Genomic DNA, 15,880 nt, shown 5'->3' with positions numbered 1-15,880 from the left:
ATTGGATTTAATCAACAGTTTTATTCGAAATCCCATAAGCTTGGCAAATTGGAAGTCCCATAATCTTAGTGTAGTTTGCTAGAAAATGAAATATCAACTGAAAGGCATCGTCTAGATGTATTGAGCACAACTGATTAAAACATATGATAGATGGAAGGCTTTCCATATTGCATTGTGTCACATGTGAAAAATCAGACTCCTGATTCCCATTGCAGCAACTGGAAATAATTCTCCTAATTGTTAAATTAATTCTTAACAATTTATTTATTGTGTGCTACAGCAAATACTGAATCAATCACAATGCAACCTACACAAATAAACTGCGGAAGAAATAACCACTAGAAGAAATACTAGCGCACACATAAAATGACAGTTATTTTTGGACCAATGCCCCAGGAAAAACCCAACTCGCGAAAACCAGTGCAACAAATGAGGGTTTTATTATTATGCATCAGTGAAATAATCTGAGTACAACGGGATGTCGAAACTGGCAATCTTACAGGGAAATACTGGAAAGAAAATCTAGTGAGGAGAAATTCCTCACTCCACAGGTAAATCCTGAGACTGACCTCAACTCAAATTGAGTTGTCCAAACTGCCTCTGTGCAGTCACTGTGTCACCCTAGCGCAGTCGCTGCTGCTCTCAGATTGGCACAACTTCTCCTCAAGCTCTGTGTAGCCATTGTCTGGGAAAACGTCTCTCCTGGCCTCTAGAACCTCTGCCCAACTTCTAGCACTGAAATTCTGCTTCTCCCCATCAATTCGACTTTGCCTCTAGAGGCTACTTCGTTTCTCTGCATTAGCCTCATTGTGGCTTCTCCGGCTCTCTGCAAATGCACTCACCGAATCAGGAAATCTTCCTTTGGATGCACTATCCCTGCCCCTCTCTCACTGCTTCGATTTCTCTGGCTCTCTCTGGCAACTGAATGCTGCTACTTAGGAAATCGATCTGCTCATGAAATAGAACTGCACAAGTGATTTCTCCAAGCCCCATTGACTTCTTCGTATAATCCTTTGTTGAGACTTCAACGACCAAGATTAGATCTTAATCGATGGCTAGGATTAACTTGAAGTCAATCTGTGTGAGTTTCTAGAACATTCACACCATAACTTAATTAATTATGATTAATTAGTCATATTTCGTAAGTTTAGACTTAGGAAATATTAAAAAGCTGACTAATAATCTAATTAAGTCATTTCGATGTGGAATTTCCAGAAACGATTTCTAGGTTTTGGAGATCTCATGTATTCTAGCCTCTCCACAAAATTTCGTGGCTAGAACACATCTGATGCTACAAAAATAAACACTCCCTTTTAGCGAGAAATGTCTTCTAGTGCTGCTGCCCCCTATAGCAACACCCTGTCTCTGCATCATCTCCTATCACGCTGCTGATGTCTTGCTGCTGCTGCCCACCAACCACTGCGCAACTCTGATATGTGCTGCATCTATGTTGCTGCTGACTCTGCTGAACTGTTGCCAACACTGCATCTGCACTGCAATTCCCTCTCCATATGTTGTTGCTGCATCTGCAACATCTGCAACTGAAAGGAATCCTAAACACTGAATCAACTGTGATCGGTATGATACATTTGTCACCTGAGTCTCTGGTTGCTGCTAGTATCTGCGCTGTCACTGAAGCATCTATGCTGTTGCTGACTTTGCATTGTTGCCAACTCTGCACTATGTTCCCCAGCATCTGACTACAACTAGACTCTGCATCTGTCACTCTGGCATCTAATTGCATCTACTGTTACTGATCCATCCTGCTACTGAAATACTGTGGGCCCCCTGTAGCAAGGTATTGATTCAAGAGGTGGACCTCCTCAAGAATCCTGTCCATCTGTAGCACTCTGGGGCTACAACACCAAGTGACCCCACTTGACTCCTGGGGTTATATCGACAAACATGGCGAAGTCTTCCTCCAGCCTAGAGGACAATCTATCGATCTCTGTTGATGCTGCCTGTTGGTCCTGCTTTTCCTTGCCCTTCTTCCTGAGAGGACATTGGGTGTTGTAGTGACCAAGCTCATCACATCTAAAGCATTTGACATTTGACAGGTCTGTCTTCTTCTTTCGCTGATCCCCCTGTCCTTGACTGGGACCCTTTGATGCGAGGGCCACATTCTCCTCCTCCTTCACTTGCTTTGATCCGTTGCTGCTGCCACTGATGGAGCTCTTCACAAAGTCTTGCCTCAACTCCTCTTGCTGCAAATCGACCCACATGCTGTCCCACCTTGGCAAGGTTTCTTTACCGAAGATGCTTTGGACGAATACTTGCCACTCCTCAGAGACACTGTTGAGTGCCAATCGTACTAGCTCTGTGGCTTGAGGCGCTGCCCCAACAACTGACAACTAATCCCGGATCTCCTGAATCCTGGTGAGGAAGGGGTCTATGCGTTCCCCTTTTTGCATCCTGGTGCATCTCAGCTTCTCCTCTAAGTACATCTTTCGTTGCTCGGAAGTGCCCTGGTACAACGTGGAAAGTGTATCCCACATCTCTTTGGCCATTCCCTGGCTCGCTATGTGTGATACAATGTGATCTTGAATGCCATCAAGAATCAACCTCTTTGCCCTCGCCATCTCCTTTCTATACTCCTTCAACTGATCTACATCCGTGGGGATAGCTACCACTGCATCTATGAATGGCTTCAGGCCATATTCATCCAGAAGGAAGGACATCCTTGCCTTCCAGATGACATAGTTGGAAGCACCATCCAACTTGTCTTGATCTCGTAGTCCAATAGTGGCCATCTCAGATAATGTCGAAAATCTCCTCTTCCCTTCTGCTCAATTGCTACTAGGCTATTCGCACTCCCTTCTGGAGTGAGAAAAACTGCTCACAACGACTGTTGATCTACAAGGGAATTCAAACTTCTTGAGACTAGAAGTTCCCTGAGGAAAATTTTCCCTTAGTGTGTGCTCTTCTTCCTCCCGACACTAGTTTTGTTGCTGCAAAACTGCTTCGTCCAACTAGAGATTTTCTTTGCAAAAAATACTAGTTGCTCCCTCTGCCTCTGGAAACCCTCGATCTGGAGAGATCGAATTTTTCTGTCCCTCTCTCAGAAAAATCGATTCTCCTCAAGAATTTGACCTCTTGGCCAAGGTGACTGCACTGCCTCTAGGGTTTCGATCTGCTACTCCTCAATGAACAACGGAACTCCCTCTTCCTTTGCTACTGAGCTCTCCAACTGATCATCTGTGCTCTGATACCATGTGAAAAATCGGAAACCCGATTCCTATTGCAGCAACTAGAAATAATTCTCCTAATTGTTAAATTAATTCTTAACAATTTATTTACTATGTGCTACAACAAATACTAAATCAATCACACTACAACCTACACAAATAAACTGCGGAAGAAATACTAACACACACATAAAATGACACAGTTAGTTTTGGACTGATGTCCTCGGGAAAACCTAACTCGGGAAAACTATGCAACAACTGAGGGTTTTATTATTATGCAACAGTGAAATAATCTGAGTACAACTAGATGTCGAAACTGGCAATCCTACAGAGAAATATTGGAAAGAAAATCTAGTGAGGAGAAATTCCTCACTCCACAGGCAAATCCCGACACTGACCTCAGCTCAAATTGAGCCGTCCAAATTGCCTCTGCGCAGTCACTGCATCACCCTAGCGCAGTTGTTGTTGCTCTCAGCTTGGAACAACTTCTCCTCAATCTGTCTGACCAACTGCTGTATGGAAAAATGTCTCTCCTGGCCTTCGGAACCTATGCCCAGCTTCTGGCACTGAAATTCTGCTTCTCCCCAACAATTTGACTTTGCCTCTAGAGGCTACTGCACTGCTCTGCGTCAGCCTCACTGTGGCTTCTCTGCCTCTATGCAAATGCACTCACTGGATCAAGAAATCTTCCTCCGGCTTCACTGCCCCTGCCCTTCTCTCGCTACTTCAATTTCTCTAGCTCTCTCTCTGGAAATTGAATCCTGTTACTCAGGATATCGATCCACTCATGAAATTGAACTGCACAAATGATTTCTCCAAGCCCCATCGACTTCTTCTTATAATCCTTTGTTGAGACTTCAACGGCCAAGATTATGTCTTAATCGATGGCTAGGATTAACTTGAAGTCGATCCGTGTGAATTTCTAGAACATTCACACCATAACTTAATTAATTATGATTAATTAGTCATATTCCCCATGTGTAGACTTAGGAAATATTAAAAAACTGACTAGTAATCTAATTAAGTCATTTCTAGGTGGAATTTTTAGAAACGATTCTGGGTTGTGGAGATCTCATGTATCCTAGCCTCTCCACAAAATTTCATGGGTAGAACACATACAATGCTACAAAAGTTAACATCACACTCAACTCTCATACTTCAATGGATTTCCTTTATCTTTTGTGCTCTTGGACGAACATCAATAGTTATAACTTATAACCATAGTTACAAGGCTTGTTAGAACTAATTAAAACTAGGCTAGTTAACTTGGTTTGGTTAAAATCTGACCAAGTTTATTATTTTCCCTGAAAGTTGCTAATAATCCTCCCACGTTGACACATTTTTTGAGTATTCACCATTTACTAAAAAGGATTGTGAGTTATTTTAGGTTAGTGCCAAGTTAATCTAGACTCCATACCGAGTTATTGCAGAATTTATGTTATCGATTTAATATGTGCTGTTATTGCATTTTTAGTTATGTTGACTTGTAGCTGCATTGGCTCTCCATTTTCTTTTTACTAAGTCATTGCCAAGTCCAAGTTGTGTGACTTTGATTATGGCCTCAATGGTCACAGTCTGAGTTGTTCAATCAATCTTTTCACAAACCTGTCAATTGACTTCTATCTAATGACTTCATATCGACCTCATTTTTAAAATATGAGTTACATCCTAAGATTACCTGAAGTTAAAACCTCCAGATTTAACAATAATGTGAATATTTGTCATGTATCTAAGTAGTTACATTTGATGCTACTGAGGCGACACGTTCTACTACCAATCTCTTTTCATGTGCTATGAATTAAGATTATTCATAAGATATTAAAATAAGCTATATATTTAATTTTCAGGGAGTACTTCCTTGTGACAAGAGGAGAAGTATCAGTGAATATCGATCAATTTTCCCTGCCATTGATTTTTCTCTGGTGCGTTACATAATCCTTCATGTTATATTCGTGTTTTGATACCAGACCTTTATTTGTATCGATAGTCTTGCATTTGTAGAACACTTTTGCTGTTTCCGGGTCATTGAAATAACTTTGGTCTCTATTTATAAATTAGTGGCAGAGAATAGAAAACATAGTAGATTATAGTTATCTACATAGTGGTGTTGTACTTCTCATTTTTATTTGGGTCTTCAAATATGAGACTCGTGTTTTTTTTGAACTTCTATTGTAGACAGAAACAGACGAAGACACTTCATGGCAGCCAGATGTTAGAGAAAAGGAAGAGGAAATTGCAGCTCGTGGAAGAGCCTTTATTAACTGGTTTGTACTTTTGACAACATTAAAGACATTGACTTGTGTAATGAAGAAAATACATGATTGATGAATGGTCTATATGTGTGTAATGTAATAAGTCAGGCCATTATTTCACTTAGCATCAAATGATCAAACTGGTGTTTAAAACAAAGCAATATCACTAGATGTTGCACTCTAGAAACATGAGCTAGGATGTGCAGAAAGTGCAAAAGATAGTACCAAAAGACAAGTCTTGTTAGTTTAACATTGTGAATAATTACTCGGATGAACTAGAAAGTGCAGATGTATTCTGTGAAGAAAAATATCATTACATCCTATTGGTTGATATGAATTACAATATGTGACAAATATAGATGTAGGGTGCTACCACTAAAACTCTTTCTTGCAATGAAAAGTCCTATCCTTGATGAAATATAGTTGCTTTTTCTGGAAGGAAAGCTTCATGTTCTAAGAGTGAAGCATATAATGGGGCCATTTCCATGATGGACCTATTGTTTCTCTCAGCCACACGATTCTGTTGAGTATAAGGAATGGTCTACTACCAAGAGATGCCATGAGAGCAAAGACATTGATAGAAGGCACTGTTACTGCTCAAACTAGCGGGGGTCCTAGGAGGGGGGTCCTATAGGGAAACTACTAGGTCAAGGGCAATAATGGAGCGATAGCCCACTGTCACCTCAGTTAAGGCTCCCTGCTTTTTACAGAGTTTCACCGATGGGAGGAGACCCGGTATAACGAGGATCACGAAGATGAATGGATCAATGATAGGGTGAAAGGTGATCCTAGAAGCCTATTCACAAGAGAGCCTCAAATGTATGGCTTACATGCTTGGAAAGCAAGATGAAAATCTCTCTAAGAAGGGCTTAGGGGAATTCCAAGGGCTAGGGTTTGAGTATATGACTTGCAAAGGAGATTCCTAGTCCCTAAAATCCTCATGGAAACTTGGATTCCAAGTCGTCTTTGTGGACTGATCTTTAAAATGTTGTGGGGGACCAAATGGACCCAAAATTAGGTCAAGGGGATGGAATTGATCAACCAAGGGTGTGCTTGACCTAATTGAGGGGGAGAAAGGGATTAAAGGAGAAATTTCTTTGAATTTGGTGCAATAATCCCAATGAGGTCACTAGCCAAGGGAAACCTAGGGCAAAAAACGATCATCGAGCTAGGGCTTGCAATATCTCGAGATCCCACCATCGGATTTGGTTCAAATTTGGAGGGCACCTAGAGCAAATTCCAACACAGTTGTGGACCAAAAATCAAAGTGCTTGGATGACTAGCCTGTGAGATAATTGATGCCCTAGGTCACCTATTTAGGTTAGACCTAGAAAGAAAGAGAAAAAGGTGAGAAAAAATATGATTTATGGTGATCACCTATGGAAAACCAATGCCTATTCCTTGGGAGAAATGGAGTCAAGAAGATTCCAATGATTAGGATGGTTTCATTCAGTCAAGGAGGCCTCTAAAACAATTTCACATGACAATTAGGGCATGATAAAAACTGCTTCAAGGTCTTTATACTTCAATGTGCAATATGTGATGGCTTATCAAGATAAACTTCAATAAAATATCTCTAGGAACATTCATTTATTCAAACATGGCCCATAACATGATGCAACGCTAATAAAAGACAAATTTATACCCTTTCATCAATGAAAAGAAACAAAATTTCATCTTAGTACAGATAAAATCCCAGCATCATTTATGTGAAAAAGAATGACAAAATAGCATTAAAAAACCACTTACATGTGAGAACAAGTATATCCAATCATCATCATATGCCAATATAGAAGCTCCAAGACAAAAATGAAGATATCCAAACATCAAAATTCATCCATCCATCCAATTTCGTCCTCCAAAGAGAATAGCGAAAATCTCACAAGAGAATATGATCAATCCAAGTGATGATGAGAGAATGAATCAACTCATCATCTATTTATACAATGTCTAATGAATTTGATTTAGCTTATTTTGGCCTAATTTAGCCCCTAGAATAAAATAATGTGCAAAATAACAAGTACTTTTGGTGACAAGCCCACCAAACTAGCTCAATAACAAAGGAGTAAGCCTCTCAAGAGGGTCGAATGATCAATAACATGTGTCGTTGGGCCTTAGAGGAGGCCTAATGAAGTCCATAGGTGCCATAATGTGAAATAGGACTCCAAAAATAGTGGACAACCCCTTGTTCTCCAAATAATAAACCTGTGGTGCTCCCAAATGGATGTGGGGGCACACAAATGTCCTCATGGGTCTCCAAACAGATCGAAGATGCTTGTAGACCATTTGCAAGGGCTAGGATGATGATATAAGTGATGCCACATCATCATATAGATCCTGGACCATCTGCCAAGTGTATAGTGCAACTGTGGAGCTGGCTAGGCATGGTGGACCAGGTGCATCTTCCTTGTCTAATAGGCAAACCATGAGTAATCTCTGAATGACTTTGGGGATCCATGGAATGTTGTCTGCTGCTGTGGAGGCCCATGGCTCTCTACACACACCCTACATGTGCCAATGTAGCCCTCTGGAGGGTTAGGACCCCGTATAGGGAGACCAAACCAAAAATGGAGACCATATGTAATCCTGCATAAGATCCAATGCATCCCCTTGCCCTCCAGTACACCAATTCATTAAAGAAATGAAGTAAAAGAGTTTACAAATCATGGAAAATAGGTGGGCACTTCACAATGGCATGCCCTTCCATAGTGGGCTTTGGCATGTGCAAATGTCTCCAAGCTCAAAGGGGGGTTAACCAAGCACCCTATTAGGTGGTTTCTGCTTCTAAAGGAGGTGGTATGTCCATGGTACATCCTTCAAATGGTGGTGGCATGTCATAAAGTGATGGAACAGAGCAGGGGATGAAGGAGAAAACCTGGGTCACATGCCATGGTACAATGGTAGGTAATGAAAAGGAAGTCCATACTTGGGTAAATGATGTGTAGGAGGGAGCAACTGTGGTACACGAGTTACCCCGACCTTGATTTTTCCACCCTTCTTCATATGCTTTTTGCCTTTTATGATTTTTCTTTGGTCAATTGCTCGAGGCTCAAGGGAATGAGAGCAAGATGTGTAAAGTATAGCAGTGGATACCCCTTTTAAGGTGGGGAAGTTCATCGCCCACTAGGGGTTTGGGACAATCATGGGTTCCTGAATGATAGAGGAGGTTCATCTAGTGCCTATAGGAACCAGGGTGATGGCCATGGAAGGGGGTAGAGCTCATGTTTTGGATTTTTCCCACGTGCTAAATGTTTTTGTCTCGACCATCTTTTGCATTTTGTGGAACAACTTTCTGTTGAATGTGGCTAATTATGCTTTTTTTTTCTTTTCTTTTGCATCAACCTTTGGGCATCGTTCCAAGCCCGACCCAAGGTGTGGGCAAAAGGGAGGGGGTGGCTAACCCTTTGTGGACCTAGTGGATGAATGTGGACCCAGGTGGGAGGAGTGATGAATGGGATTATAATGAGCGGAAGGGGGGGTGATATATGTGGATTGGGGAGTGGGACCACACAACCAAAATCAAGGTTTCCCATGTAGTACCATCCCTAAAGCCCCTAGGTTATTAAAAGAGATCCCACGGGACTAGGGTCCAATTTTAACATCCAAAAGAGACCTAGGAGAGGAGCATAAACCTACTCCACTCTTTCCGCCAAATCCCCCCATTAATCCATGGCCAAGAGTTTCCATGATAAATAAACTAAAATATTCAATCATCGAATGACAAGGCATACCTTTAGGTTTGGGAGGCCCACCTTCAAACATACGATCATGACATATGGGTGAGGGACCACATGGTTGGATCAGATGGTGGAGAAATGGCACAATGAGTTAGATGGTGGCTGCAAGGGGCTGCCGGTTGAGGACCATCATGGAGAAATTTTTTCTCCTAGGTATACCACCCACAACATGGTGGGTAACAGGCACTACAAATGTAATCTCCTTTTCCATTAGACTAGAGGCACATGATCTTCCGCTTACATTGCACTTTGACAAAGCTTTTGAACCCTTGGAATTTGGAAAACATCTCATCCCTTGGATTTAATGGTGTGTATCAATAGAAACAAAGAAAATTATAAATAAAGGTGAGGAAATATTTGGCTCTCCCAAGAGAAGAGTTGGCCATAGCTTACTATCATCATTTGCATTGACCACTATTGCAATGAGTTTATTAGAATCTAGAAGTGAAGAAGACTTTTCTAGTTTGTATGTATGTTTGGATTCATCACAATATCCAAAGGCAACAACTTTGAAGTTGTCATTAATGTCTTTGATAGTCCATCATTCTGGCAAAAATTCCAACTTTTTGTTAGTGAGTATTGTGGTAAAACATAGGGGGAGGGGGGGAATTTAAGGTTTAAAATGGGCCTCCTAAGGAAAATTATTAAAATAATAGTTAAAATAATAAATTAGAGTAATGAATTTTCAAAGGGAAAGTAAGAAACCTACTTTTTTTAAATCGTATTTTGGATTTATTTCCGTATAAGTTAACTCAAATATATTCCGCATTCAACGAGTGCCTGCACTTGAAAATTGAGTAAACCTATAACGAAATAAGTTGAAAATATAAATGAAAAAGTAGTTTTCTTTCTTTCCTTCCAAAATATTTGCCCTTATGGTTGACATCATCACCTTGATTCCTAGTGGTTCTTTTAAAGATCATTTTGGTAGTACATTTTTTCTTTTTAGGCTAATTTTTGACCTCAAAATTCCCCTAATGAAGAGATAAAATTTGGCCCACTCAAAGACCAAGGAGAACAACTTTGTATTGAGCATTATCAATTTGAATAGTACTAGAATCAGAGATTGGGAGAGTTAAGTCAACATGAACAGTTACATGCTCACATTTGTTATGGTTCCTATAATTGGAGAGGAGGTGTTGGTGCTTTGTTATATGTTTGGTTGCCCTTGAATTTGCAAACCATTCTAGAATAAAACTAGAAAACCATCAAGCAATGTGCATGACCAAGTGTGTGGAATCAACACACTTGTCTTCAGAGAGATCATCATTTTGCTATTTATCGAGCAATATTTTCAATCTATTGAGGACCAAGGAAACAATTTTTGAATAGATGTCCCTCCTTATGGTAATATGAGCATATTGGCCTCATCTTTTTGAAAAATATGAAAGTTGTTCCTTGGAGACTCATGCATAAATGAGGAGAAAGTATCCTTAATGTGGGCATGATCCTTAGGAGATAGTTCACGCAAAATTCTCAAGGTGACTTGATGCTGGATAATATAATAAAATACATCTTCCAAAGTAGGGGAAGTTAGGTTTGGAATAAAAAGAGGAATGTTATAAAAAATTATAGTAAATTTTTTTAATGTAGGAGAGAGGTTGCGAAGAACAATATTGATATATTTAGGGTTGGGTTTACCTTTACCACTGCTTGTAAGAATGTTTGTTTTCATATTCTTGAACTTAGGATTGTACTCATCAACAGTAAAAAAAATCCACCATTTTGAGGTTGGAGAGATCTATTGGAGGGGTTTTCACTGTGCCAAATAGGATATGGAAGGAATCCCAAACTTGATTTGCACTTTTGTTGTTTGTGTGATAGACAAGATTTGGTTCCACTTATAAAGTGATCAATCCAAGAGCTTCGACCTTCTTCAAATATACAAGATCATAGCTATTATTAGTTATAGCTAGAAGTGGTTTTTCCAAATACATCCATAAGCCCTTACTTCAAAGTCGAGTGGATATATGAATAGTCCATGCATTTTAGTTAGTTCCATTGAGGTGGGAAATTGTTGAGAAATATAGGGCATTAGGATTAGGGAATTTCTCTATGATGATAATTGCTTGTGAATGCTTTTTACTTCTTTAGATTAGGATCTTCTCTTTACTTAGATTATTATCGAGTTCTTCATCAAACAGTTACCAAAGCATAAATAAGATAGAGACAAGAGACATGGAATATAGGTGATCATCCAAGGCCAAAACCTCTCCAACTTGAGAGGAAAACCCAAACAGATTCTTCTTCTTATAGAGACTTCAATTGACGAATACCAAGACCAAGACCAAGACCCTTGACACAACAACCTCTCTAAGACCAAGTCACAAGCCTTCTAAATTCAAATTCTTCTTCCTTGAGACAATGATGGTCAAACTTCTTCCTTCACCCACTAGCTCGACTATCCTTCAAATTTCGGTCCCTTAGATCAATCTTGCAATTCTTGGCCCTACTTCAGAAACCCTAGCATGTGTGATTGAGCAACTTTAGAACCGTGATTCTCATTGCTCTAGTTGTAGGTTTCTTCTTTATCAACTCGGCTTGAGATACACCTTAATCTTCCCCTTGATTTTACCTTCAAGTGTCACTGTAATACCTTGGCTCCTTCTGTAGTTTGGACAACATAAATTCTTCGCACGTGTGGAGTAAATAAGCCCAAAACAGATCAGAAAAATGGCTTGGTTGTCTTCCTCTTTCCTTTGCTTGGTGATGAGGCTTCTCTCTTGTGATATTCGCACCTTTTCTTGGTTCGGGTTGCCTTGACCGAATTTGCTATTCAAATGAGGCTGAGCTACCCTATTTATAGTGGTTTGCGCATCCAAAATAAGCCGACTTCTCTTGGTGACAAGGCCGACATGCCTTTCTAGCTTTATCCTTAGGCTGACTTCAAGGGGAGCTTGTGACAAGGTCTTGGAGGGTTAACAAAATTTCTTTTACAATGAATTACATGGCCATATGGGTCTTCAATCCTTGACATTGACTTTACTAGACTTTATGACTTGATGACCAAACCCATTATTCAAGTATTACAAAAATAATTTTATTTTCTTCTTTACATCAATTACATAAAATCACAATTACACATGTCATTATGAAGACCGAACCTGGTTACACTTTTCAACAGAAACAAGCTATTTTTTATCCATGAATCTCACAATACTATTGCAAATTGGTAGCAACTCCAAGCTGAAATAAGGAGAAAAAAGGTGCGATGCCTTTAAGGAGTGGTTAAAACTGCAACAACTTCATTAAATTCAACAAAAAAGCTAAGAAAAAGTTTCCAAGTAGGGGTGCTTAATGAAGATAAGGGAAAACCCCCTAAAAACTAGCTCCTATCCAAAAATTGCATTGCTAAAAACTCTAAAACTCTTTGCTGTCCAAAAAATTGGGTGCTGAAAACCATAATTTCAGATCTATAACAATGTTGAAACCCTAATTTCATATTTGAGAAAAAGCTTAAAGACTGTTGGAGAGAGGAAGAAAATTCCACACTAGCTTTGATACCATGTTATAAATCATGACATAGAGGATCTATGGTGAAGTCTCCAACAAACCATAATCTAATTAGATATACAAGCTGAATTACAATGGTGCTTGTTGCCCACCAAAAAGTGGGTAACCTATATGAGAATTTTTTCTCCTTCTTGGATAGCCAGCGAGCCAACAACCCTATTGCTCAACACTTGACATAATGCCATGTGCCCTCCACATATTTGCTCTGGTGAAATTTCTTTCTCCCAGTCAAAATTCCTTCTTGAAGGAAGATGGGTCATCTATTGGTAGGTACTTTAACCATTTTGTAATCATATGCTTTTACTTAATGATTATGGAGCATACTAATATGAGTCAAGGGGTGATCCAAATGATTGAATGATCTTTGATTGTATTTTTGTTCCCTCACTTCACCTGCGAGGTTAGTTTTCAACGAAGTTGCATGAAACACTGAAACGTCTGGAAATTTCCGAAATGGGTATGGCTGGAAACGCGACCCCCAAAAATGGAAATGTCGGGCGAAACGTCATATATGTATGTATGTCTGCAATTTTTTTTTGTAAATAAGTTAATAACTCATCTTGCAAGAAAAAAAGAATGAGACACATAAATGACATTTTAAAAGGAAAATATAGTCTATGTTAACTCTCATAGATGATTAAATGATTCAAAATCCAAAATTATCATTTATAAATGAGACCGTACATCCAAGATTCAAAAATCATCCTTTATGCATGAGGCTTTACATCCAAAATCAACCTTTATACATGGATGTATGTGTTGAAAATGTTGATAAATTGGCAGCTAAGGGATGAATTTCCTTGAATAAAATTTCATTTTTGACTATTCTAGAGTGACTTTCTAAAGATAGAAAGTCATGTATTCATTAACCATGACTTTCCAAAATTAGTAAGACACCTTGTTTCACTTGATAATCATATTTATATGATGGAAAATCACTTGTCCTTAATCAATCTCAATTGTTTATTTTTTAATTTAATCATCAATATATATATTTAATATTATTATTATCCTTATGATACTATAATGTTATTATTAAAATGAAATTCCATGCCACCCTCTCCTACTTGGCACTCAATAATGCCACTTCACATCTCTCTCTCTCCTTGATGGCAAATTGAACTCTCTCTCATTCAATGATACGTTACTCTCTCTTTAATGCTCTTACGCACCTCTTACTCCCTCTTACACACTTTAATGACTTGTCATAAAAAAATTCCTCTTACACCTCTTTAATGCATATGTTACACTTCTCCTTAATGGCTCAAATTTCTAAGGCATGTGTACTCCCTCTTGATGGCATAAGTTACTAAGGCATGCGTACTCCCTCTTGATGGCATGAGTTACTAATGCAAGCATACCTCCTTTATGGCATAAGTTACACTCCTATTTTGGCATATGTAACTCCTCCTCAAGGCATGGGAGTTACTCCTTCATGAATTCGACCTCCTTGCTCTTCCTATATATTTGTGCCTCTCATCCTCTCTATTACTCACTTGTGCATTGTGAAAGGAGAGTACGAACTTGAGAAAGAGAGAGTTAGAGAGACTAGAGAAGAATTGTGAGAGAGAGAGAGAGTCTTGAAGAGTAAGAGCAGATCTTGATGAGCCAAAGTAATTCAATGTTTGCATTAGCTACAACTATCAAAGATCTTCTTCAGATTTGGGTGAACTTCTTCTTTCTCTCATTGTATTCTGTATCTCTGCTGAACATTTGATTTCTAATAGAAGAAGAATCTGGTTGGGTTTTCCCTGGTCATTGGACCTAAATTCTCTGTCTCCTTGTGTTCTTGGTTGTCTTCTATTTTGCATATGGTTTATATGGTGCATGTTCTATCTACAATTGCTTAACTAATATTGCAAAAGAAAGAAGTTTTGGAATAAGTAATTGTTGCAGCATAGAACTTCAGAATTTCAACATGGTATCAAAGCTTTGGTGAAGACAAGCTCAAGAAGACAAGGGCCATTTGCAACTCTTTGCTGAAATATCTCTTGCTGTCCACTCCATTTGCAGCTCACTTTCTGTTGAAATATATCTTGCTGTCCACTCTATTTACAACTCTCTTTCTGTTGAAAATTGAAATATATCTCGCTTTCCACTTTATTTGCAGCTCTCTTTTTGCTGAAATATCTCTTGCTGTACACTTTATATACAACTCTCTTTTTGCTAAAATATCTTTTTGTTGTTCCTTCTACTCGCTGCTCATTTTCTGCTGAAATATTTCTTCTCTTTTGCTGCTGAAATATCTCATTTACTGCTGAAATATCTCTTGTTGTCCCTTTCTATTTGCTAATGAAATTTTTTGAGCAAGTCAAAATGTCTTTCTCTTAATTTAAGAATGAAGAGAAGCTGGATGCTTCAAATTTCTTCCCTTGTGTTAAGCAGAATTTACGATTGCAGACCAAGGTGAATTCCCTAGACCTAGTGGATTCATCTAGAACAACAAAAAATGAATAATATAGAATTTTCCTTAGAGAAGTTAGAGAATGGGAAAGAGGCCTACCTCGAATCTGTAGCAAGCTTCTTGTTCCTCCTCGCTTGTAAGCTCTAATTGTAGCTTCAAGTGCTATAATTAGAACTTGCATACACGACTGAAACAAACAAAGGATTTATGACAACCAAGTAACATAATCTAACATCTCTATTCAATGGAGCAGCAAGGCATTGAAATACATGAGTGCAAATATAAGACAACACATATACAAAAACAAGATACTCTTTGTATTAATAGAAATAGGAGAGAGTTTACAACCATAAATAGTAGCTGATCTTGTACAAGTCTCCCCAAGTTGATTTGTCCTTCCTTGCCCCAAAACACACCTCAATATCAACCCTAATGCATGAAGATGATGACTCTTTTAGGTTCAAGGTAACAGCATAAGGGCACAATCAATCTCCAAAAGCCAACCCTGATGCTATGGATGGCAATAAATTTATAAGAGAAGGATGGTAGTTTAGGATTTACCATTATGGGCTTGAGATCCACATATGATGGGAGGATGAGCTCAAGGGATAAGAGGTGAAGTCTCCAAGGTAGGATCATATAGGATTCGAGCTCTTATCCATGGTAAATAGTTAAAACAACCCTTGGAAGCTTCGGAATATTTTTTAATTTTCCCGAATTTCTAGAATCGGCGCACCTGCAAAAGCGAGCAATAAGTGCTAATCAATGCTAGTGCAGAAGGGAGCAACA

At 39.1% G+C, this 15,880-nt stretch overlaps 1 protein-coding gene across 1 annotated transcript in view; it reads left to right on the top strand.

Annotated features, from left to right (window-relative positions):
* LOC149260500 (phosphoglycerate mutase-like protein 1) overlaps positions 1-15,880 on the top strand; it is a 222,288-nt gene that overhangs the window by 118,795 nt on the left and 87,613 nt on the right. The window contains exons 6-7 of the mRNA XM_089420763.1: positions 5,033-5,107; positions 5,361-5,449. Coding sequence (XP_089276889.1) covers positions 5,033-5,107; positions 5,361-5,449 — 164 coding nt within the window. The remainder of the gene's footprint in view (positions 1-5,032; positions 5,108-5,360; positions 5,450-15,880) is intronic.

The sequence above is a fragment of the Pinus tabuliformis genome, chromosome 6 (genome assembly GCF_031772625.1).
Source record: "Pinus tabuliformis cultivar Carrire ecotype Pingquan chromosome 6, CPIR1, whole genome shotgun sequence".
NCBI classification, from domain to species: Eukaryota; Viridiplantae; Streptophyta; class Pinopsida; order Pinales; family Pinaceae; genus Pinus; species Pinus tabuliformis.
Note: the sequence above shows the minus strand (reverse complement) of the source record. Positions and strands in the feature narration are given on the sequence as shown.